General features: G+C 47.6%; 4 protein-coding genes across 9 annotated transcripts; 1 reads left to right on the forward strand and 3 right to left on the reverse strand.

Annotated features, from left to right (window-relative positions):
- The first annotated feature begins 60 nt into the window (after nt 1-60).
- mboat4 (membrane bound O-acyltransferase domain containing 4) lies at nt 61-3,589 on the forward strand. Its single transcript, XM_040194961.2, has 3 exons — nt 61-1,918; nt 2,275-2,499; nt 2,620-3,589. The coding sequence occupies exons 1-3, from the start codon at nt 1,797-1,799 to the stop codon at nt 3,587-3,589; spliced, it is 1,317 nt and encodes a 438-aa protein (XP_040050895.2). The 5' UTR covers nt 61-1,796.
- On the reverse strand, nt 1,989-8,012 carry coq2 (coenzyme Q2 4-hydroxybenzoate polyprenyltransferase). Its single transcript, XM_040194960.2, has 8 exons — nt 7,861-8,012; nt 6,782-7,162; nt 5,927-6,093; nt 5,629-5,750; nt 5,133-5,218; nt 4,907-5,040; nt 4,541-4,729; nt 1,989-4,389 (listed from the first exon to the last, which is right to left on the reverse strand). The coding sequence occupies exons 2-8, from the start codon at nt 7,092-7,094 to the stop codon at nt 4,234-4,236; spliced, it is 1,167 nt and encodes a 388-aa protein (XP_040050894.1). The 5' UTR covers nt 7,095-7,162; nt 7,861-8,012; the 3' UTR covers nt 1,989-4,233.
- A 708-nt stretch (nt 8,013-8,720) lies between these two features.
- On the reverse strand, nt 8,721-13,367 carry slc75a1 (solute carrier family 75 member 1). 4 transcript variants are annotated; one of them, XM_040195151.2, is made up of 13 exons: nt 13,187-13,311; nt 12,224-12,405; nt 11,708-11,804; nt 11,505-11,608; nt 11,268-11,426; nt 10,980-11,171; nt 10,486-10,588; nt 10,266-10,377; nt 10,069-10,177; nt 9,863-9,953; nt 9,573-9,620; nt 9,395-9,484; nt 8,721-9,247 (listed from the first exon to the last, which is right to left on the reverse strand). In XM_040195151.2, the coding sequence occupies exons 2-13, from the start codon at nt 12,374-12,376 to the stop codon at nt 9,144-9,146; spliced, it is 1,362 nt and encodes a 453-aa protein (XP_040051085.2). In that variant the 5' UTR covers nt 12,377-12,405; nt 13,187-13,311; the 3' UTR covers nt 8,721-9,143. The 4 variants fall into 4 exon arrangements, with proteins under 4 accessions (XP_040051085.2, XP_077943611.1, XP_040051087.2 ...); XM_078087485.1 differs by having other exon boundaries at nt 11,708-11,993; nt 12,077-12,405; nt 13,187-13,251; XM_040195153.2 differs by lacking the exon at nt 13,187-13,311 and adding an exon at nt 12,935-13,175.
- A 244-nt stretch (nt 13,368-13,611) lies between these two features.
- On the reverse strand, nt 13,612-23,542 carry LOC120830480 (zinc finger protein 462). 3 transcript variants are annotated; one of them, XM_040195149.2, is made up of 11 exons: nt 23,396-23,542; nt 22,988-23,032; nt 18,015-22,897; nt 17,664-17,938; nt 17,248-17,366; nt 16,623-16,757; nt 16,274-16,517; nt 16,052-16,194; nt 15,729-15,952; nt 14,598-15,528; nt 13,612-14,318 (listed from the first exon to the last, which is right to left on the reverse strand). In XM_040195149.2, exons 2-11 carry the CDS (start codon nt 22,995-22,997, stop codon nt 14,221-14,223), a joined length of 7,062 nt encoding a protein of 2,353 aa, XP_040051083.2. In that variant the 5' UTR covers nt 22,998-23,032; nt 23,396-23,542; the 3' UTR covers nt 13,612-14,220. The 3 variants fall into 3 exon arrangements, with proteins under 3 accessions (XP_040051083.2, XP_040051082.2, XP_077943606.1); XM_040195148.2 differs by having other exon boundaries at nt 23,392-23,529; XM_078087480.1 differs by having other exon boundaries at nt 15,729-16,194; nt 23,392-23,542.
- Nucleotide 23,543: the final 1 nt, after the last annotated feature.

Raw genomic sequence — 23,543 nt, forward strand, 5'->3', positions numbered from 1 at the left:
ACAGATAACGTTTGTGTATATTATTCGTTATTTGTTTACCTCCTGTGATAAAAACGCTTAATTTCTCAGTCAAGCTTTTGTTTATTATTTTCTTAAAAACCAACTTAACCAACTGAAACTGTACATGTGGGCATCAATCAATAGGGAAATCCAATCCATATTACATTAGATGAAACACCAAAAACATGCACAGAGTAAAAAGAAAGATAACAAAAACCGACATTGACTTAACTTGATACGTCACGCAAGAAAGTCAACCATTTTTAAGACATTCTAGCAATATGGCTGCAGCGATCGCCCTTTCAAACAGATGCTAGTATCTCGACAACTATTAAATGGATAGATATGACATTGTGAGCATACGTTGATTACAGAGGAGGAAACACAATCACCTGTGATCACTGGTTAACCCCTGACCTTTAATAGTTTTATGGGTAAATTCCTGCAAAACTAAAGACATGTTGCAGCTGTACTTTGTGTTTAGTGACGAGCATCCTTTGCTTAAGTACATCCTCACAGCACTGCTTCCAAAAAGACACGTGTATCAAGTTGTGTTAATTATTCAGTGCTATTAGATGAGCAATTGTTGATGTTAGTGTGTCATCACTACTCAGGGACATTGAATGCTTAAATAACTCAAACCTGGCAACCCGACAGAAACAAAAGTTGATCCTTAGTTGAGTCAACCGGCCTCAGAATGACAACGGCCGTCTCTGCTGAAATGTGTCGTCTGGGTGTTTGTTTTGGCTGCAGTGACTCAAGTCCAGTCCCGACTTGGTGGTATTTACATCAGGGTCAAAACAAAAACACGTTCTCGCCTGAAAGAACATCAAACACGTTGAAATATGAATAATATAATCTCTAATTCAAGTGCACACACGTTCAGTGCTATTTGACTTTATGTTAAATCAGTAGACGGCACAAATCATATGTAGTAGAATAATACACTATAAAATCACTTCAAAGCAAGGTGTCATATGTCGGTTTACATATTTGCTGAACAGTCAGACCAGTTTAACTTTTTAATGAAGGCAGCTGAAGAACATACTAATATAAGGAGAGAATTTCCACTTCCCAGGTCACTGAGGCCATCGGGGAGAACACGCGCCGCCGATTCACCTTAAGTTGTGTTAGAGTGTTAAAGGGAGGCTACACCTCCCTCACCCTGGGCCTTTAAGACTGCAAAGAGTCCAACGATAATTGTATTTATGTACTTTGTTCTTCATTTAACATTGTTTGATAACTTTGTCTCTGTCAGTCAAAAGCCAGCAGAGTCAAACCAGTGGAAAGTGTAACTTGATTGATTTATCATTTCTTGTTTTCACTGTTTCTTGTTGTTTTTACGAAAAAAAAACATGTACTGTTGCTTGTTATATTTGTCATTTTAGAAGCAGTAACTATAATTTCCCACTCATAGTAACTATCTTGAGAGAAGATGTAATAAAATCATTCAATACCTCATCTTCAACCGCTTAATCAGTGATGAGTCGCATATTTCACATATGAAATGTAAAATACAGCAGACAGAAATAACAGCTGGTTTGTGAGGAATTCAAACCAATCAAACGGTGCGATAAGAGTGGAAAGCAGTTGTGTTTGATTTGGTTACTACAGTCGCTGTGAAATGGACAAATACAAAGGGGACAGAGTATTATCGGTACTGTGTGACAAAGGTAAATAAAAGGGACTTAATGCAGCACACGGATGGAATGGTCGCTCGCATCAGTCGGTCCAGATAAAACAAGCGTTTCACCTCCTTGAGTCTGCAGCTTTGTTCTCCTCTCTGAGATTCAGAAATGGGTTTGATGAGCAGCTTCTGGGAACGACATCAGTTTCTGATGCACCAATGTTTTTCACTTCCATTCGCATTTCTGTTTTTCTTCCTGGCTAAACGGGGATATCTGTCCTTGACATACAGGTACGTTATAAAAGAATTCAGTTCATTTGTAGCACATGATTTATTTAAAAAGCAATACAGCCATATATTGTTATGTTAATGAGCCTCCAAGCTTTATTATGTACAAATATTTGGATTTAAAAGTTAGGTTTGTGCATTGGATTTGCAAATGAAATCCAAAAATAGCAAAAAGGATCAACAACGTAAATCAACGGCAGGATAATAATAGGAAGTACAACATTGCATAAAAACATTTTTTTCTCACAATTGAAGTAAATATAAGCTCAACCTCTCTGACTATAACAGCCAAAAGAAACAATTGTCTTCAAGTTAAGGTGATATAAACAAATACCGACGTGGCGGCTGTTTGTCGGCAGGTACCTGTTTGTTTCTGCTGGAGGATGCGTCCTGGCGGTCGTCACTATGGGCGTCTACAGCTCGCTTCTCTTCGCCTCCGCCCTGGTCTTTGTCCTGCTGGTGGTCTCTGTGGACGCCGGCCGGGTCCACGCCTGGGTGTTTGGGATCCAGATGTTGTGGCAAACCTTCTGGCATCTGCTCATCCAGTACAGAGAATACTACCTGCAGGAGCCCGTCAGCCTCAGGTACTAATCTGCAATCAGCTCTTCAGTACGTCAACGGAAATCCAGCATCAAAATACATTAATGTATTAGGAGGATACATTCTCAGCCCAGTTCTTCTTCCTCTTCCTCCTCCTCTCCCAGACTGTTCTTGGCGGTGTCCTCTCTGATGCTGGTCACTCAGAGAATCACCTCGCTGTCCATGGACCTTCAGGAGAGGCGCGTTCGGCCGCCGGCCGCCGCTGCGCCCCAACAGGAGGCCCGCGCGGCGCTTCTCCCGCTCGTCAGCTACATCCTCAACTTCACCACCCTGCTGGGGGGCCCCTTGTGCCCCTACGGCCGCTTCGTGTCCCTGATGACGGGGATCAGCGCCGACCCTCCGCCCGAACCTCTGCGCGCGGTCTTCTTGAAGCTGACGCAGGTGTTGCCGATGGAGCTGGTGAGATGCCTGCTCGTCCACCTCCTGAACGCGTGCGATCCCTCCGCCTCGGGCCCCCTCTGGGGGGCGGCGTGGGTTTTGGCTCTGGGAGCGGTGCTGAGGATCCAGTATTATTCTCACTGGAGGTGCAGCGAATGCCTCAACAACGCCGCCGGGCTGGGCTTCTGGCCACGTTGCCCGGGGGACCCCCCCGGCTGGAGCGGGCTGTCCGACGGAGACTTCTGGAGCGTGGAGGCGTCCAGCCGCATGTCGCAGTTCGCCCGCCGATGGAACGCCACCACAGCCTCCTGGCTGCGCAGGCTGGTGTACGCGAGGTGCAAGCGCTTCCCGTTGCTGGCGACGTTCAGTTTCTCGCTGTGGTGGCACGGCTGTCATTTAGGGCACTTGGTGGGAATGTTGACCTGGGCGGCAACGGTGACAGCCGACCGTCACGCACACGGCCTCCTGCAGCCCAAACTCTCGCCGGCGTGGAGGAAAGTGTACGCGTGTTTAAGCTGGATCAACACTCAAATGAATGTGGCTTGTATTGTTACGGCGGTAGAATTAAGAAGCGTGTCTGGTTTGAGACTTTTGTCTACAACGTACGTCGGCCTGGTTCCCCTTTTTAACATACTTCTGCTCCTTATCTTATTGAAACACAACACAGTTTGTAATGTAATCCAGACATTATGTTGACTTTTGTGTTCATTGTTATTTGTTGTGTTTACTGAATTGGGAAAGGTTAAGGCAAGTATTCATGGATAATTGTACACTGAATAGTACGAAGCCTTTTCCGTGTACTGCAGGTTTGTGTGATTCATCTAGAAACAACTTTCATATAAAAACAGGCTGCCGGATCAGATTTCATTAAACAAGCTCAGGCAGGATAAGAGCCATAACAAAAAAGGTTGGCCTGCAGTAAACGAGTGACTCATGAAGACAGTTATTTTCAACAGTTGGTGGACAAAATGAAACCAAACCACCCGTAAATGAAAGTTTACTGAGGTCATTGGTCGGCTCCCTGGTGGTAGAATCTGCTTAATGCAGCTTGGAACTAAAAACACACAATTTCCCCACTTATGCATGTTTATTGTGACTAAATGTTGATGACGTGTGTGTGTGTATTTGTGCAGCCACTGTGGTCAACAATGTAATCTGAAAATAAAAATAAAAAAATGGACAAAGAAATCCAATTAAAACGTTCTAATTGCAGTTTATGGTACATCTTGTTGCCGTCTCATGGGGTTTTGTTCAGAATTAAAAAAATGTATATATTATGCAACATTGTAGCATGTGATTCACAATTTCACTAAATTAAGATTTGTTTCCGGCAATCACACTTATCTGACTGCTTCCTCGTTTGGCTGCAAAGTCTCTCTCCTTTCCTTCCACAAGTTCCCAGCAACAATCCCCAAAAGTAACAACAGTCCGAGGTTTCTGTTTGAGGAAAACTTCTTCCAGCAGTCCTCCGGTTTGTTGATGTCCAACGTGTAAATCTTAAACAGAGAGCAGAGTGATGGAGGAGGGTTTAATGGAAACTTGCAGACCAACTGAAGCTGCGCCTGTGACAACATCTCACCACAGAATGAAACCTCGCCTCGTGCGTCCTGGAGCATAAGAGTCTGCAGACGGACCTGTACTGCTCACCTGGTGCGTTAGGTGCGTGGCCACAGCGGACAGCACCGCGTAGTACGGGAGAGTCTGTTCAGCGTTCACTCCGGCCGCAACCAGCCCCGACAGCATGGCCACCGCGAAGCCGCTCAGCCACGGTTTGGTCTGCTCACTGAACCTCAGTGCAGTGGATTTGACTCCGATCTTGATGTCGTCGTCCTTATCCTTATTACCAAAGAGAGAACAATCCATGTCGTTGGCTTTCAGGTTATAATTAACATTTCAAATGTACTTCTATCTCATCTATGGTTCACACCAACAAACAGTTTCCTCAGTCACTGTCTGCTAAATGAGCGCCCTAAAAGCTCCACGACACAGACCAGCGAAAGCCCCGTACTCCACCTGATGGGCGTAGATGGTGTCGTATATCAGCGTCCACATCACTCCGGAGAAATACAGGGGGAGGCACACGGACCAATCGCAGAAGCCCTTGACAGCGGACCAGCCGAGCAGAGCTCCCCAGTTGAAAGTGAGGCCTGAGCAGGAGACACGGGAGATGCGGGAGACACGGGAGACACATGAGGCTTTGGTTTGGCTGACGGGAAGGAGATCTGAATAAATAGCTTACCCAACACAAACTGCGGCCAATAGGTGATCCTCTTCATCAGCGGGTAGGAGACGACGAGACATAACGACGCAGCACCCAAAGCTATGCTGTGGAGAGCACAACGTCCAGCCTTCAGACCTATCAACTATTTGGCATTTGTGTCTATATTCTGATATGAAACTCGTGTACAACAACAGGTGAAGCTATAACTGTTCTTTAAGGACAGGGCTCATTTGCCACTATGAGAATATTCATGATGGGAAGCCGGGGAACACAAGTTAGAAATAGTCATTCCGGAGGACGTTTGAGAAAACCAACCAACCAATACGCCACTCTACCCATCTATTAATCTATATTCAAATCTAACGAGTACATTACCGCCGACGTCACCATGGGACAGCAAAATAATTCAGTTCTTTGTCTGACCAACACACTCACTTGTTCCATTATTGTTCTTTGATGTTCCTGAACTGACAAGTGCACAGGTCTAATGACCACATGGAGACCAGCGTGGTACCTGTAATAGTTGAGGCACAAGAGAACCCCGAGTGCCAGTGAAAGCTGCCCTCCTAAGAAGACCAGTGCCTGCATCTGAGAAATCTGTCCTGAAGCAATGGGGCGGGATGCCGTCCTGCTCACCTGCACAAAAGCATCAACACTCAACAAGTGAGACACCTTATTATGAATGCACGCTGCTTTCCTGTAATAAGGGGAGTTATTTGTTGTGGCAATGAGAAGCATTGTATTGGGTATAATGGCTTAGATTAGCTATCGATGTGTATCATTCAAAATGAATAAAAACCATAAAGCAAAACCTTTCTATCAAAGTCTTTATCCCACATGTCGTTGATGGTGCAGCCCGCTCCTCTCATCAGCAGCGCACCGACACCGAACAGTGTGAGCACGTCCAGATGTGGGAGGCACCCGGGGTCGGCAGCCAGGGCGATGCTCCATGTAGACGGTAGGTAGAGCAGCCATGTCCCTACAACACACACACAACCATGACTATTATGACTAAATCAATTCACTTCACTGTATATGAACACAACCTCAATTGACCGGCATGTTATTGACTTATTGTCTAAAGCTTTGATTTTGGAAAATGTCTAGGTTAAGCAAAATAAGCTTTTCGTCTTACTTATTAAACCTATTGCTAATATGTCACTGGGTACTTAAATATCCCTCCTTTAATCAGTCCAGTTATTAAATCAGATATGGTGAAAAGCAAAGAAAACAAGAACATTTTAGAGAAGCTGAAAAACAAATACTTTCTTACAAATCACAAATGTCTTTAAAGATTAACAAAGGTCATAATAAGTGTCTCTCTTTCACTGTGGACAAAATATTTAATACTTATTAAAGTAACATTTTTGTTGAAAAAACCTGCAAGTCATTTTTTATGTTGTTGCTGTGTGGTTTTACTCTATATATAATTTCAATATTTCGTTGCAGAATCACTTGCCACAATGCAGTACACTGTGTAGCTTTAATAACCGTATTGTTACACCTTGCCGTGTGTAAAGAGACCTCCAAATCAGTTGAATTCAAAGCGTCTGCACTAGAAGAATGCAAAACCCATACAAATATTGCTTTGATAGAGTAATATTTGTATTATATCCACACACAGGACCAGACTTTGGCCTAGAACCAGTACAAACGGATGCGCTCACCAATGGGTTTGTCCAGCCTCATCAGCCGGAGGTACGGCTGGACCGGAGCGGGTGCCGAGTTCACAACCGTGGCAGCCGACAAACTGATCGACCGTGTTCCGCGCGGCCCGAGTGACGGCCGGGAAACCCTGTGGCCGCGCGGGCCTCCCGCCGACGCACTGGGATCTGAGCGGAGACTCGCGTCTCCCGTCCTCCGTCCTTCTGCGAGGAGGAAGAGGCCGGACAGGGAGCGACGGCAGTGGTGAGGAGCTCCGTGACGAGTCCTCCGCAGGGCCTCCAGGGCCAACCGGGGGGCCAGCTTGGCTTGGAACATGGCGGCTCTGCCGAGGTTCGGGTTGGTATTCTTCCCTTTTTTTCTCCCCCCTCAGATAATGTTCCCCCCTGACACAAACGAAAACACACACACAGGCGTGTCAGTGGCTTCTTCACAAAAGGAGGACAGATTTGCTGTAACAAGCATTTTCTTTTGTCTCAGAATGAAAGAGCTGAAACAACACTGAGACGTCCATGTGCGTTTTAGCAGTTTGTGTGCAGCCAAATCAAGTAGTTGTGCTGTCTGGTTACTGTGGCTCTAGTTAAACGTATGTTAGCACATAAAATCACTCTGAAAGCAGCAAACACTGATACTACTGTCATAAACTTGATAAAGACGTCATAAGGTGGCATCGATAGGGACACGTGAGGAATTGGGGACATTTTGGTTGTGGCTCTTATTCACTGAAGCACATCTTGTCTACATCAATGGCGCCAAATAACAGAATCACACAAAGTGACGTAACAAAAAAAAGAAACATGAAGGTAAACATCCTTTAGGTCCTTGTTTTTTTATTCTCACTGGGAATATAATGGCGTAACACCAGTTCCCAACTCCCGTAATGTATCTCCACTTCTATTATGTTTGCGTTAATTAACATCACAATGGGATTACAAAGTCCGTCACTTTTAGCCGCGTTGGTGAGAAACGAACCCAATTCGCTGCTAACTAGCTTGAGCTACCGAGAGCAGCTTCAGACGGGTTGTGTCAACGTTTACGCGTCTCAGACCCAACAAAGTGAGCAATACTGGTGAATTAAACTTACACAAGGTTACGATAGAGGACATTTCAAAAAAGAAATAGCAGACAGGAGGCATAACACAGGTGGCCAAACCGCCACTATGCACTTGCTTCTTCTTCTTCTTCTTCTTCTTCTTCTTCTTCTGTTGCTGCTTCTTCTTCTTCTTCTTGACTGTAATTTGGTTGGCCTCCCGTTTATTGCTTTAGCGCCACCTTCTGCTCCGGCGTGAGAGTGCAGCGCAAAAACTCGCACGCTTTCCCCCAAAGCAAGCATTTCTCTTCCTGCATCTCATTCTCACTCCAACTATAAACCCAGTGACATGCTGACTCCTCACCCCCGCATGTTTCTCTACCTTGTTCAGTGTTTTGTTTAGCACACAAGCCTTGCAGCCCTCTTCTATCTAGCATGGTACAAGTTCTATCTATCCTGTTCTTTTACTCCTGGGTATAGATTGCCTTAACTATTACTGTTGTACTAGCTTCTTTACGTCATCTGTATCTCCAAAAATGTCCATCTTTGCCATTGTTATCTCACTTAACTTTTAGAACTTATCCCAGTTTTCTTTTTGTAAGATCCACTTTTGGTGATTCAACTATCTGGTCCAACTTCCACTCGTTCTCCTATCACACATGATTCTAGTTAATAGCTGTCCGAACTTCCAATTTACTTACTCCAGTCAATGCATTAGACACTAATGTAGTACCCTTACTTATGCTTATCCTTGTTCTAATGTCCATTAATCATACAGTTCAAATCCATCTTCGAGACTTCAATTATGCACCAGAACCCTAGAGCTTTGTTTTTTGCCCACTTTTCACCATTGCAAGTTGTATTCTAAACTTTTTATAATCTTTAAGTGAAATAATAGTTTACTTACACACAAATGTTGACTAACTCGTTTATTCCTTTTAAAGCAAGAAAATACAAATATCCACATTTTTAAAAGTGAGATAAAATAAAATGTTGCTTTTTAAAATACATAATCTGCGCTTGATAAAATACTTCATTATAAAAGATAAAAGTATATATGAACATAAATGTTGTTTAAAACCCTCTAACCCATACATTTCACATTATGAGCAGAGATAAATCTGCACATTAAAAAGGCAGTACAGTAATTTCTAAAATAACATCTCTTGGTCTTGTGCGTCGTCTTGCATCCATGGGATGATGCTTGGCAAAAAAATAAATCTTATTATTATTTTTGTTTGTTTCAAATGTGCCAGTGCTCCTTTTATGTTCTGATAGAAACATCAGAACATTAATAAGGTTGAGCTATAAAATGTCTCTGCAACCGTTTCTGTCCTTCACTCCTCCTTCAGACTTCTGGCCCTCCTCAGGAGAACCAGAGGAATAATGAAGGAGGCTGATGTGAGAAGAAAGCAGACCTGGGCTCCAGCTATCCAGTAAACTGTGACGAAAACACAGGATAAAAAAAGTTATTCAATGTTAAGAACAAGATATTACAACTAAAATGTTATTCACTCAAATGAGCTAGTGAGTCCTGCTTAATGATTCAAAAATGTCAACAAATTTCAGGAGGATTTGATTTTCTTACCGGAGGACGACACAACCGGTCCCAGTGCTCTGGCGAGGGCGCCCAAGCTGCGCAGGATACCCATCACGGTGCCTTTCTGATTGGACGTCCCTGGAGGAGCATGCACAGGTGATGACCAGTGACAAAGGGAGGCACATTACAGCACAACCAAAACTGGTGAAGTAATAGGGAGGCTCACCGTGATCGGACACAAGCGTCGACAGGCACGGAACCACAATCGCAGCCGCTGTCACAAAAATGAACAGATGAACATAAAACGGAAGAAACACAATGGCTCCTCTAAATGACTCTTATGCATCATTTCTGGGATTTATTGATTCCCTTGATAAGGGGTTATTTTTATAAAACAACACTTGCAGTACCTAGGATACAATGTTCCCTGTTGATACTACAAATACAAGTCACATGCCGAGCATGCGCGAGTTCTTTATCAGTTACACACAACGAGTATCACATGTTCAAGCTCACCAAATGAGTACAACGCCAGGCCAACGTAAAGCATCGTTACATTCCAGGAGAGCCCGATGAGCACAAACGCTGGGATCAATGACACGATTGCCTAAAAAAAGAAATATTGTCACACAAACAAATGTGAAATAGTGCATTGTGTGCTTCCAGCATGGAGATTGTTTATTTGAAGAGATTTTAGAGATGCACGATGACGATGCCCCCACCACTCTAACTGCCCCGATGTGCTGCCCGGGTTTGATTCTGCGAGCATAACCGCCCTGGATCGAAGCCATGATGACGCCAATGAAGAAGAACATTTTTCCCTGCTGCATACTGGTGAGGGGAAATAAAAAAAGGGTTGCTGCTCAGGTGCTTTGACTGCAACGGATGAGAGTAGTCAGCTTCATCTTTGAGGCTTTACCTGGTAAAATTGAAGCGTTGGTGGGTCAGAAAACTCAGCGTGAACTCCAGACCAGAAAAGAGGAAGAGGTAGCAGAAATACACCAGGCCCAACGCTCGAAGCTTCTGCATTCCTGCACAAGACATTTCCACCTTTCATTCATCCGGGTTCATTGACGCTTTACGCGGCTCAAACGACCTCTTTACCCCCAGAGGAAACCCTCCATGTTTGCAGTACCCACTTTCTTTTGGAGGCGGGTCTCTTGTCCTGATGACAGCTGAGAAATGGAACAAAGACAACGGGTTCAAAAGGTCACCGGGGTCCCCGAACCCAGAGGATGAGGCCTAGGATGACACAAGAAAAAGAATCGGTATCGGTCAGAAAATAACGTTTTTTGGAAAAACAAACTGGTCTTTAACTTTAACACGGAGGGAAAACAATGACTCTCATGTATAAACGGCCCTTGATTGACAGCTCCCTCACTCTTCTGTTTGCTCTGCGCACTCATATAGTTCCTAGCCAATAGAGTTCGCTGAATGACACCAGGTAATTCCCAGCAGAGCTCCACCCAGCTCCTTTCCGACAAACGATTTAATTACTTCCTGGAGCCGCGTGAGGAAGATAATGCTTCCTGCCGAGGAGCAGGCAGGCGCATAACGCCAGGTCAAACATCAATGGCTCCTTCTTACATCCCCCAAAAAGTAGGATCCTATTCAGAGAGCTTTCATTACCGACCTTCACATCCTTCGTGAGCGTCTCCGGCATCATGACCCAGATGAAGAGCAGATCAGCCACACTGAAGGCCGAGGCCAGCAGAGCCGGAGTTTGGTAGAAGACGTTCCCCGCTGTTCTGGAGCTGAGGGCGAAGTAGGCCCCCATCAGCGGCCCCACCGTGAAGCCTAGTGAGAAGGCGATGCCGATCATGGCCTGGGCACAGTGAAATTAAAAGGGAGATCACTTAACGGACACAAACAACGCAATGCGAGGGTCAGAGCCCTGCCAGAAGAGGTCGCACGCGCCTACCATTCCTCGGTTCCGTGCCTTCGGGCAAGGCAGGTCGGCCACGATGGCCGTGCAGAGGCTGACGTTGCCCTTGCAAATGCCCCCGATTACCCGAAACAAAAGGAACATGCTGAAGCTCCGGGAAACGGCCCAGATCGCATAGGAGGACATCAACCCTAACTGGAACACAAGGCACCTCATTAGACCCGTGGGTTTTTTTTGTTTTCCACGGCGGTTTCGCGATGTTGCTCTACTCACTGTGGTAAGGAGGAGCATTGGTCGTCTGCCGTGTCGGTCGGACAGGGCCCCGGTTACGGGCGACGACAGGAACTGCAGCAGAGAAAACAACGACCCGATCAGACCTGAAAGGAGCACACAAATGAGGCCGGTTTCTTTGCATTATTTGCGTTTTGTATCAGTCATGGACACGTACGTTATATTGTGTAAGGAATCATAGATACCTCCAAACAGGACAGTGTTGTATTTCTTTTCCATAGGTATCCCGACCGCTTCCCTGAACCAGTCCACGACACTCTGCAGAGACTGATACACGCCGTCCTGTCCCACAACATACAACATTAGACACGGACCATACGAACACAAGATACAATAATAAACACGGCTGAGCGTGCAGCCTCAAAGAGACACATCACATGACTGGGATTATCGTCACTCGTGGGTTGGTGATGGTTTTAACGGAACAGATTCTTCACACGAGGCCTCTTTTGTCTGACAGAGCATCGGATTCTGCACATTGTCCAAAAAACAACCCGGTTAGAAGAGCAGAGCATGTTTTTACTGTTGGAAACTCTGGAAACTCCGACACATACATGCTTTCCAAACAAGTCTGCTGGTTCATCGGCTGGAACCGGGGGCCACAGGTGATGATTGTTTCTCTTCGTTTACACGCAATCAAATGCAACTCAGATTTGGTCGTAAGATCGGCGGAGTCTTAAATAAAGTGATTAAAAACTAACCCCGGTTTGTGCATAATGGTCCAAAATAGAAGGAAGTAGAGGTAGAATCAGTGTAAATCCCAGCAGGTCCAGCAGCAGGGTGACGAACACAATGTTGATGACCTTTGATGAGAAGGAGCTGCCATCATCCGCGGGTTGCTTCACGCCCGCCATTCCTCGCACTGGATGTGTTTCTTAGATCCCTGTTCATAAGTGAAACACATAGTCTTTGTTAGAATGACACATCGGACGTATTAACCCGTGGGAGAGTACAACACTTGTACTAAACAGCTTTTGTTTTTTTACAGGTCTGGAATTTCCTAGTGACATTCTGGAGTTTCCTGGAAATACGTGTGTTATCTTGGAGTAATTATTTGGCATTTAAAGACCAAATTCAGACAGATATAATTGGTTTCCTTAAATGTACAGAGTACATATTCCACTGGTCAAAACCTTTCCCTCCCCATACGTTGAAATAATGAGCAGAACTTTGCACAAACATTTACACTTGGAGTTGTTTAATTCCACGTGGGTCACAATGTGTGAACAACGTGGAGGATGTTGATATGACAACGTCACTCCGATATGCTCGTGTATATAAAGGCTGAAATGAGATGCGTGCCAGTAAAGCTGCTGTCGACACGTCTCCATTTACTACCTCTGGTAAGTCATCAGGAAAGACCGAAAAAAAGGTGTTGCTCAAGGAGGAAGGAGGCAAATTATGCAACTCACCGCAAAGCCTTAAAGTTGAACTAGTCATTATTTATCCTCAGTAAAAGCGTTTTTAACTGTTGTCACGTCTCCAATAACTCTTTGCCTATACGAACGGTGTGAGGTGGATCTGCTGAGAGTGATTACCTGTGAGCATCACCTCCCCTCGCGCACTGCAGACATTAAACCCAAACACACACCGCGCGTTTCTTCACCGTCACCGTATCTACGGAGTTTTACCGTAAATCGGATCAGATCACACTGAGCACTTACCCGACTGGAGCAGGTCTACCTCTCTCTCATCCGTGCGTTACCACCAGTCCACACCAGGAAGAGGCGTCTTCTTACATCAGGATGACAAGAATGTCGTAAAGCGACCCAACGCGCACAGGCGGAACTGCTGCCTTCAGGGGCTCCACTGCAAGCTCGTTTTTTTCCGCGCTTCGGCAAAACACTCGAGAAAAGAGAAATGGTTTTGTCCCCTGAAGCTTGACGAAAGGTTGTCCATTTAACGGTCTCATTCTTAATATTTACAATATTTAAATAGCGTATTAGTTGTGATAGTACGTAAGCGACGGCTTCATTTGCATTGTGATAAAGTGTGGCTCATTATTCTAAATACGGTGGGCCACTGACAAAAACAATGTAGTTATCGGTGGATTTATAACCATAATAAAATCATACAACACAGGGGCAAGTAAAAGTAAACAAACGTTTATTTCAAAACAAAATACTGTTTTTTTGTACTGGTGAAACCACATGGAGCGCAACATTTCATTATCAAGTACCGAACAGCACCTGAAGGCAGCACGAGCGTTTCCACAATCGGTGGTTTTGAGGTTGGTCTGGTTAACAGTTTGCTAAACCGATTGTTTACAGGCTCAAGATGTTAGCATTTAGTAATATCTTCAGATGAACTAAAGGAATGGGAAATAAATTGGATCCTTGCAGGTGCTGATAGTCATTTGTAGTTATTGTAGTATGTTGATATTTATTATTGTCATTGAAAAAAAATCTAGATAAGATATTAATGGGCACAAGTCAGACTTCGTACAGTCAATGTCTTGGTTTGGTTTTAGTTACTGAGACTATATCCTACTCACAAGAGATGTCCCAAAACATTAGAAAACATTAGAAAAAAGTACACATTCTACAAAACATTAAAAACGTATGTGGAACAACGTCGCACAGATTTACATTCATCAGCAAGAGAGTCGAGGACGGATCATGTATGTAACCACACACCACAGCTTCACAGACACAAAAATAAATAGTGAAAGCCGCCGCAGCATCACGAACGGAAAACGTCACAATCCGTGTCGCGCGACGTGCCGCTCCAGGTCGGTGGCGTTGGCGAGGTGTCGCCCGCAGAACTCGCAAGTGAACCGCTTCTCCTCGGCGGCACCTGAAGAACGAGAGAAACAGGCTGCCGTCACATGCCACTTCCCAAACCCAACCAGGGATTATACAATGTAAATCCAAACAGTGAAGCACTTTTTTTTTGTCATTGCTCTCCACCTGACATAATGGGACAATTTTCCATTTTTCCACCAGCTGATTGACTAATAGTGACACTGACAGAAAGTTGCTTTTAGAAAACCAGCGGCTGCAGGTGTTGGGACCAAATGCTCTGTCAACTATTATAGAACAAGGTTAACTCATTGTCTTGGATTCAGTAACTTACCTCTGGCCACATGCGGAGAACCGATCTTCGTGCCCTCACCGTCGTGTTTTGGTTCTGTGCATCTGTTCTTTTTGTCCTTTGTGTCCTCCTCCTCTTTGTCCTTTTCCTCTCGCTTTGGCACCAGCCGACTGCTCTCATCTTCCTCCTTGCAACAACCGATGGGCTGCAATTCCTCTTTGAGATACTCCTTCTCGAGCACCGGCATTTCCCCGTACGGCTCTCTCCCAGCGGAAATGTTCTTCTGATGCTGCGCTTGTCCCTCTTTGCAGTTCTTAAACGAGAGCCCAGAGTTTTCCGTATCGCTCGTTTTAGCTCCTGCACACTTGGACGAGAAAGTTGGCAAAGAAGTCGCACCACCGAGACTCCCGCTGTTATCTGCCTGCGTCAGATTTGTAGCAGCAAGGGCGGAAACTGCCTCCGCATCGACTCGGGACGGAGGGACGCCTCCTCCATCGGGTGACACCAGCGCGTCTACAGCCTCGGCCTCAGCCTCCGTAACCGCTCCAGGCACAACCGCTTTCTCACGTGTCCTGCGGACGCTGAGAGCGCCGCGTGTTGGTGAGCTCTCCTCTGCTGCCTTCTCCTCCTCCTTTTGTCTCATGCACAAAGCAGCAGTGTTGGGCTCTGCCTCCTTAGACTGAAGATCCCACACGTAGCCCTCGATGGGGCTTTCTTCCATGTCTCCGCTCCACCCTCGCTCCCGAGATGCTTCCTCGGTCTGCGGCGTACGTCCCCCCCTCAGGACATCTGCAGCTTGTGTTTCAAGTAGACCTTCCTTACAGTCAGTGACAAAGCCCTCCGTTTCTTCATCCTCGCTGTCGTCGTTGCGGAGCTCCAAGTTAGACGACGGCTCCTCTTCTGGCATCCTGCCGACGGCCGCCTGCAGCTGATCCAGGCTCACCTGACCCACGAGCTCATGATTCCTCACAACCTGCAAAGAGATACGCACAAGTTGTCAAAGTAAGCAAAAGCGGCCGCTGGGAAAGAGCAGAAAAAAGTCCCAGTGTCCCCAGTAGCCCTCCGAGGGGATTCACTTTTCAATAATGCTTATGAACAGGACATTGAAAGCGGATACTTTGTGACTCCTTTTGGAACACAGAGACAAATTCCCGGGATGCGCGGAATCCTCACCTGATGCTTATCGCCCAGGTGCGCCTCCAGGTCGCTCAGACGGGTGCAGTCGAAGTAGCACAGCCGACACCTGTAGGGCCTGACGTCGTCGTGCCTCGCCATGTGCGACCGCAGTTTGTCGGCACCGCCGCACGAGAAGGTGCATTTGTGACAGCGGAAGACGACGCCTCTGAGGTAACGCGACAGCACCGGGCGCCGCACCTCTATGGGAACCACGCGTTCCTCTGAAGGAGGAGAAGAAGAAGAAGGACTCAGCACAACGTGTCGGAGGAGATTGCGAGCGGATGCGAGGGCCGAAGATCCTGCCGGGGGTTCGAACTCACCGCGATGCAGGACGATGTGATCGATCATGTTGTTCTTGTTCTTGGTCTGGTAGAGGCAGAAGGGGCAGCGGAGGTCCCGCTCATGCGTGGGTCCCGGCTGCCATGTCGAGTGACCCACCTGCATGTGCATTTCTAGGGTTTTCCTGATTGAAAAGGTGGGAAAAATAAGTACTTTTGAGTAACAAAAAAAAACACAAACTCCTCACGGCAGCTGTGACTTACCTCAAACTGGTGAAAAAGTCGCAGTCTTTACACCGGAGGACCTTCTTTCCGTGGCGGTTCAGGTAGTGCCGTCGCATGCTGGACAGGTGCTCGGTGTTGAAGGTGCAGAACTCGCAGTGAAGAAGCCGGCTGTCGGGTAACTGTGTTCCTGGCGCGTTGGTTTCAGACGGGCAGTCGGCCTGCGACCGCGAGCTGTAGTGGTTCAACTGCCGCTGCACATCTGGGGGCTCCAAGTACAGCGATCCTGTCCGGGCGCAACAAATCACACTTTAATGTCAGTGAAGCGAATACTGCAACCAAATGTACATTTTGACCGTTATATGATATATTATGATTGATGACGACTTGCTTTCAGTAATATCAAGTTCTTCATCAGGGTCAGGCCAATGGGTCAGCTCCTCGGATGAATTCGAGGGCTCCTTGTCGGCCTTCTGGACGCTCTCCTCATCTTGGTCGTCGCTCTCAGCTGGATCCATCGTGAAATCTGAGCATTTGGAAAGACAGTAATTGTAAAGACAGTGAAGATTGTGAGACAATTGCCTAACAAGCGCTGTGTAATCCACAAAGTAAAGCCGGTTATTAGCAAGCGGCAGACACAGTCTGGTGAAAAATAAAGAATGAAAGTGTTTGATTCTGCAGAAACGATTTACCACCCTGCTTCAAATCTCAGCAGGTGGAGAGCTGCAACAGTTCACATCTCCACTCTTTTATCAAGCATACCTCGGTAAAACCAGTTGATTTAACAAAACTGCTTTGGGTTATAGGAAAGGTTGTTTCTAATATCCAGCCTATGGTGGGGGTGTACACCAAATGACAGAATGTGGTGGAGAAACTTGTGTTCAGATAATGGCGTGAGAGCTTGTGGGGTAAAAGTGTATGAAGTAAGGTGTCAAGATGACCTCCACTAAGATTAACAGCACGGCTCTTGATTTTGCCCTCACCCCCCCGTTTTAGTGTCTGAACAGGTTTCTCACCTTGGTGCACTTTCATGAAGTGGCACCTCCAGAGGCCCATGAAGGTCGTCCGATAGGAACAGAAACTACACAGGAAAGGCCTGGTGGTGCCAGCTTTGTACAGCACATATTTGTTAATGCTGTAGAGAGAAAAGCAACAACACATGTAGACGGGTTGTGAATCGTCAATAGTGACTCCAATAACTAATAATGCTGTAATCAATTACAATAAGCTGTATCGATGATGCTGTGATGGTAACAATTTGCTCTGTAAAGCTATTTGAATACAAACAAGGCCAACTGGAGAACATTTGTGTATTTAAATATGAACCCGAGAAATTATGAATTGTTTGTTTGAATTGTTGTTTTTTTACAAACCAATTTGGAGCTTTACTGGACCACATTGTTGACACGACTTATATCATAATTTTTCTTACTTGTAGCTTAACCCCGAGGCGGGCGCACCGTTCAGCTTCTTGAGGGCCGCCATGGCTGCATGGCTGCGCTCGTGCGACCGCAGCCCCCTCAGCGACATGAACGACCTCTGGCACTGCGTGCAGGTGTGGTCGCCTTCTCTCGAGTCCAGCCCGGGTTGCTCTTGGTCAGCGGGTTTCTCCAGCGGCGACGGGGGGAGAGGCTCACCCGAGGTTCCGTTACGCTGGGGCGCCTCGCCCACAGTTTCCGACGGGAGGGGCTCGTCCTGGGCGTCGAGCTGAGAAGGAAACGCGGTCGGCGCAGCGTAAAGTGTCAAAGAGTGGAAAAGCCCAACGTGGGGAGGGTGTACTTACCTCAGTGGAGACGGCCTTGGGCGATGTCGTCGCCGTCGTCGTCTCCGCCGCCCGTGCCCTCTTCCTGGCACTTTCTCGATGGCAGTCCAGGTGATACCAGAGCTTCCGGATTCCATTCATCCGTTTGCTGCAGCGGACACATCTGTAGAGACCCGTGCTGCCCTTCCTCGTCCCTTGGGATATCACGGTGAAGTCCAACATGCCATCCGAGCTGTGCGAAGCAGCGTAGTGGGCGACGAGCGTCTGAGCAGAGTCAAAAACCAGCCCCGGACACTTTATACATTCGACCGGTCCTCCCTCCTGGGACTCTGTGGCGGGCGGGCGGCTGGCCTTCCGGCACTTGTTATATTTCTTTAGCAGCTTGCGCGTAGTGTATGCATCCAATTTGTGGGTCTTTTTGTAGTGAGTCAGCAGGTATCTTCGATAAACTCCTTTATAGCTGCACATGTGGCACTTGTACAATGTCACCGTGTCCAGTGAGGACGTGGCGTTTGATTGGCGCGTCTCAGCCGCGCTCTTTTCTCCTTGTCCCACCGCTGGCGTTTTGCTTTTTGAAGCCCCCTCTGACGCAGAGCTGGCTGAATGCTCCCGAGCTGCCCGCTGAGCCCCGTGGTCGCGCTCGTGGTGGGCTTTCATTTTCTTAAGTGACCCATAAATGAGTGGACACGCGGTACACATGTACCCTCTCTCATTAGCAGCTCTTCCGAGCTTAAACCCGACCAAGTCGGCCCTGAGCGTGTCCACCGTGCGGAGCTGGTCCGCCCTGGTGACCACGTCCGGATGCTTCATTTGGCAGTGAGTGAGCATGCCGTGGTAGCCCGTGTTCACGTAGGGACAACTCGGACACCTGTAGACCAACAGATTCTCGGGCTCGCTTGTCGCCGCGCCGGTCTCACGTGCCCCGCCCTCGTGCTCTGACCCCGATGCTTGCTCCTCCCTGGCCCCTTTGTACAGTGGCGCGTAGTATTTTAAGAAGCCGTCCCTTCCGTGTCTCTTGAAATAATGGTTTCCAAGCAGCTTCTTTGTGCGATAGGAACTGGAACACAAGAGGCATTTGTACGCGCAGTGCTGGGCCTTAGAAACGGAGGCCGCCGCGTGGTGGATGCGCACGTGTCGGGCGAGCACAATCTTGCTGCTGCAACTATAAGTGCAGTACTGGCAATCGCCCGCTGCGCAGATCTTCTTACTCAAACAGGGAGCGTCCGGTTTGGCCGCGGACGTCGGCGACGGCTTCGCCGCGGCCTCGCCGTGCTCGGCCTCACAGTGCTCACTTAGCTTCTCCATGGTTACGCAGATCTGCGGGCAGGTTCCGCACATGTAGCCTCGGAGCTTCACATTACCCGCCTTGGCGGAACGTCTGGTCTTCAGAGAGTCCATCCATTTAGACACCTGCGCTTCATCCACCTGGTGGTCGTCCGCCCGGGCCTCGAGGCCGACGTGCTTCACGTGGCAGTGGCTGAGAATCCCTTGATGGATGATATTCATGTAGGGACAGTATGGACAGGTGAACAGAGACACGGCCGCTTGAGTTTCCTCCGCATGTTGATGAAAGTCTCCCTTCTCGACCTCGACGTGTTTCATTCCGCAGTGGGTGTTGAGGCCGTGCCGCGTGCGGAACCTCGCTGGGCAGTAATAGCACGCCAGCGGTTTGGACGACGCCTTGGCTTTAAACGCAACAGGCATTTGGTGAGATCCAAATGACTCGGGCGCCGCGTCGCTGTCCTCCGCCGACCTGTTTGCGCCGGGTCTCTTGCTGACGACGCCCAGAACCGAGCCGTCCTCTTTCACGGACCACGGGTGGACGGCGCGGTAGTGGCGCGTGACGGCGGACACCGAGGCGCCTTTGAACGCGCACGCTCTGCACGAGTAGTTCTTGGTTTCGCTCTGTGCTGCCCGCTGAGACGGCGAGCCGCCGCCGCCGCCGTCGTCGCCCTCACCGCCGTCGCCATCGGTGTGCCTCGTTTCACGTTTCCTCCTTTTAAGAGGCCGTGAGTCGGGACCCACATACAAGTGGGTGGTCACGTGCCTGAGGCTTCGGTAACGTTTCGGGTGTCGCTCCAGGTAGTGCTTGTGGACCACTGCTGCTTTTTCGTGCGAGAAAACACACACCTCGCAGTGATACCCGGTCTGTAAATCCCCTTGTTTGAAACACACTCTCAAAAGGTCTGCGAAAGAGCGATTGGTCCTGTGGCTGTTCCACAGATGCATTCTCAAAATATGCAGAAATTTAGTGCTGAATGGACACCGAGTGCAACGGAGGTTCCTCTGGGGGACGGCGGCCGAAAGGGATTCGCCGAGGGACGGAGGGCCGTCTTCATGGTTTGCGGTTGCCACGTGTGGTCTCTTTGTCTTTTCACGAACCATGGTGGTATACCGATAAACTTGTTCGTGCTTAGCCACTAACCCGGGATGCTTTCTCATGTAATGCCGCAACACGTTGTTCACCTGACTCTGTCTGAAGTTGCATAAGTGGCAGAAAAAGGCGTCTTCGTCTCCCTCGCACATAATAGGGAGGGGGAGGCGCGCAGAAGAGTCCAATTTGGACTTTTCAATTTGAGCGCAAACCGCAGCTGTATGTTCAACAACACATTCCATCTTGTAAGGGAGGCGTTTGTGAACTCTGGTTTGATGGATCGCTACACCTTTTAAAGATGGATTTCCGTAGTTGCACTTTTGACAATAAAAAAGTTTTTCCGCACATGCGTAAGCGTTTCCTTTCTTCACAGAGGCGAATGCCGCACCTTCCTCTTTATGAGGAACTTCTTCACCGGGTACCCCGACATCTTTAGAATCAGAAGATGCCGTACCTGCTGAAGCTTTGGCGTTACTTTGAAGTTTCTTTTTCTGGACCTGAGCGCTGTAACACAAGATCTCGTCCACACATGTTAGGGAATCCATAGAATGTTTTGCATTATGATGACCAAGCACGCTTTTGACCTTGGTACTTGAATAACTGCAAACCTGGCAGTAAAGCAGTCCTCCTGGTGCAACGCAGGGTAAACTGTCCCTTGTAGCGTACGACCCCGGACGGCGTTTTCTGGGCCGATCTTTGTGTTCCCTTCGGCCTTTAGTGGATTCCGCTTTCTCGGCTTTGGGAGACTCTGGACGAGCCTTCGAAGCTTCTGATCGGCGCTCGCGCTTCTGATGCGGCTCAGCTTTGTTTGCGGTTTTCTCAGAAGGATCTGGGGTGCTTGTTGGCGGTTGCGATTCTTCCGTTATCGTCTTCTCTGGCGTCATCGATGGTGACGTGTGTGAGTTGTCACAAGCCGACTGTTTGATTTGGTCTATTGTGAACACTTGACTTGGGTGGCTTTTTTGGTAGTGGACATGCATAACAACAGCTGACTTATGGCTAAACTTGCAGGCTTCGCAATGGTACATGATCACATCTGCTCCTTTGGAGGTGGGATGCTCGGCTGAAGGTGCATTTTCGACTCCCGTACTGGAACTTTTGGGAGAGATCCCTCCTGGTCTTTCTGCACTCTGTGCTTTTTCACATGTATTTGACCGAGTTGATCCTTCTTGGCATTCAGTTGCAATGTATTTGCTGAACAGCAACGAATTATCCACTTTATGAGCCGGGTGACTTTTCTTGTAATGTTTTTTCAATACGTTCAATACGTCGGTGGTAAACACACACAAAAAACACTTGAATGTCAAACTGAGTTCTGTCGATTGGACGGCGAATATGTTCGGGGCCTCTGGGTGATCCTTTCTGCAGTGGTTCTTGAGGGACGTCATGCCTATGAACTCACATGGACACACCAGGCAACGAAAAACGGCGCTGTCATCGGTAGGATCCTGGATGTAGGCGGCGTTGAATCTCACATAAGGGTGAGCGGTCTGGTAATGCGTTGATACGCGCGCCACGCTCGCCTCGTTGTAGTTGCAGTGCTTGCAAGAATAAATCGTTGCACTTTCTGAGTCTCCGTTGACGAGACAGAGCTTCTTTTCTCCCTCGTCTTCGCTTAGGTCAAATGAAAATTTTGCGTTGCTTGACGACGATTGTCGACGACCAGCCTGCTGAAGGTTGGTCGCTCCTTTGTCTGACTTTGCTCTTTTAGCAGAAGGAGCCTTTGAGGTTTCACTGTTGGTCCTCTTGGTAACGTCAGCGAGTGATTCTGTGATTTGTTCCCCGGGCTTCGGTGATCTCATTTTCAAATTCATATGTTGATCGTTTAGCAAGAAACCTGAAGAAACACGAGTGATATCAATCATGGAGTGCGTGACCTTCAACACACCACTACGGTTTGGGTTTAAGTTTGAGGGAGATTCTTTCAAAACGACGGTTCCTTCGGTTTTGTCTGGAAGATTTGGGCTTTCGACCGAGTCCGCCGGGGGTTTCTTGTTCGGGCCAGATGTTACCGTAAAGTACTTGGTAATGGTTTGCAATGGCCGCTTGTACGTTTTGAGAACCTTTGACGAGTCAAGAGCGTTTTTAGATTTTGAGGTCGACACCACAGACACAACGGAGCGAATTTCTTTTGCTTCAGCAGACATGTCCTTCGCGCTGGCCTCCAGGTTTTCAGAAACCGTCGGATTTCCCCCAACGCCTTCTGCTTTTTTAAGACATTGCATCTCGTGTCGGTTAAGCACGGCCCGACTACACGCTTTGAAATGACAATGCTCGCATCCTAAATCATCTTCTGCGCCATTGCTATTGCCGTCGGCTTTGGCTTCGTCGGTCGCAACGCACGTGAGACGAGCCTCTGTGGGAGAAGCCTCTACGTCACAGCCGTGCACCTTGTTGAGGTGTTCAAAAAGGTAGACCCTGGATTTGAAGCGGAGTATACAACGGCTGCACGGAAAACTCTTGTGTGGAGATTCTTGAGTGCCAACTGGATTCGGTTTACTGTAGCCAGAGGTGAGGGCGTTCAGTGGATCTGAGGAGGTAAATAAAAGATCATGTTGAATACTCAACTTAATTCCATGTACTGACACAACAACGTCAGAAGAGTGACTGGGACAGATACCTTCCTGCATCGTGCATCATGTGTTCCACAGGGAAATGAGAAGACCTAGAAGATTGAAAGCACACATTACTGCACAGATCAGGGTGCGGGTTACTGGTAAAGTAAAGCGCACCACTGGGGGGGGTGGGGTTAAAAATCCCAACAACACCTCGACAACAATTATTGTACTGTTATTAGTATTGAGGGATACATCTTTGGAGAGCAGTACAACAAGGCAACTAGAAATTACTTTGGACCTCAGTCAGGTCAACTCGGGAACAATCAACAGGAAAGAAACGTTAGGAGAGTCGGTCCCCTTTACAGACAAACTGGTACGAACTCTTCTAACAAAACAATGAAAAAGAAATAGCGGTCAGTTAAAACTTGGATTAATACTCGGCGCAAATAATAATGCATCTACTCACGCACACGGATGAACATCGAATGAGGCTTATAATGCAATATTTTCAATTGCTGATGTTGAGAAAGTCGAGAGACCGTAAGCATCCGCCATTTTTTTCGCGCGAGTACTCTGCTCTGGTTTGTGCCGCTTCCGCTCCACCAGCGAAACGTCGGT

This window comes from Gasterosteus aculeatus, chromosome 13, assembly GCF_964276395.1.
Source record: "Gasterosteus aculeatus chromosome 13, fGasAcu3.hap1.1, whole genome shotgun sequence".
NCBI lineage: Eukaryota > Metazoa > Chordata > Actinopteri > Perciformes > Gasterosteidae > Gasterosteus > Gasterosteus aculeatus.

Coding starts and splice junctions, on each gene's coding strand:
- mboat4 (XM_040194961.2), top strand. CDS start 1,797: ATGGGTTTGATGAGCAGCTTCTGGGAACGACATCAGTTTCTGATGCAC. Junction 1,919..2,274: donor TATCTGTCCTTGACATACAG/GTACGTTATAAA, acceptor GTTTGTCGGCAG/GTACCTGTTTGTTTCTGCTG. Junction 2,500..2,619: donor CAGGAGCCCGTCAGCCTCAG/GTACTAATCTGC, acceptor CTCCTCTCCCAG/ACTGTTCTTGGCGGTGTCCT.
- coq2 (XM_040194960.2), bottom strand. CDS start 7,094: ATGTTCCAAGCCAAGCTGGCCCCCCGGTTGGCCCTGGAGGCCCTGCGG. Junction 6,094..6,781: donor GAGGCTGGACAAACCCATTG/GTGAGCGCATCC, acceptor TGTGTGTTGTAG/GGACATGGCTGCTCTACCTA. Junction 5,041..5,132: donor TTGGCCGCAGTTTGTGTTGG/GTAAGCTATTTA, acceptor TCTCCTGCTCAG/GCCTCACTTTCAACTGGGGA.
- slc75a1 (XM_078087483.1), bottom strand. CDS start 12,376: ATGGCGGGCGTGAAGCAACCCGCGGATGATGGCAGCTCCTTCTCATCA. Junction 11,609..11,707: donor CAACACTGTCCTGTTTGGAG/GTATCTATGATT, acceptor TGCTCCTTTCAG/GTCTGATCGGGTCGTTGTTT. Junction 10,589..10,979: donor CGCTCACGAAGGATGTGAAG/GTCGGTAATGAA, acceptor GTGTCATCCTAG/GCCTCATCCTCTGGGTTCGG.
- LOC120830480 (XM_078087480.1), bottom strand. Junction 17,367..17,663: donor GCCTCGGGGTTAAGCTACAA/GTAAGAAAAATT, acceptor TTCTCTCTACAG/CATTAACAAATATGTGCTGT. Junction 15,529..15,728: donor ACCTGGGCGATAAGCATCAG/GTGAGGATTCCG, acceptor ATCTCTTTGCAG/GTTGTGAGGAATCATGAGCT.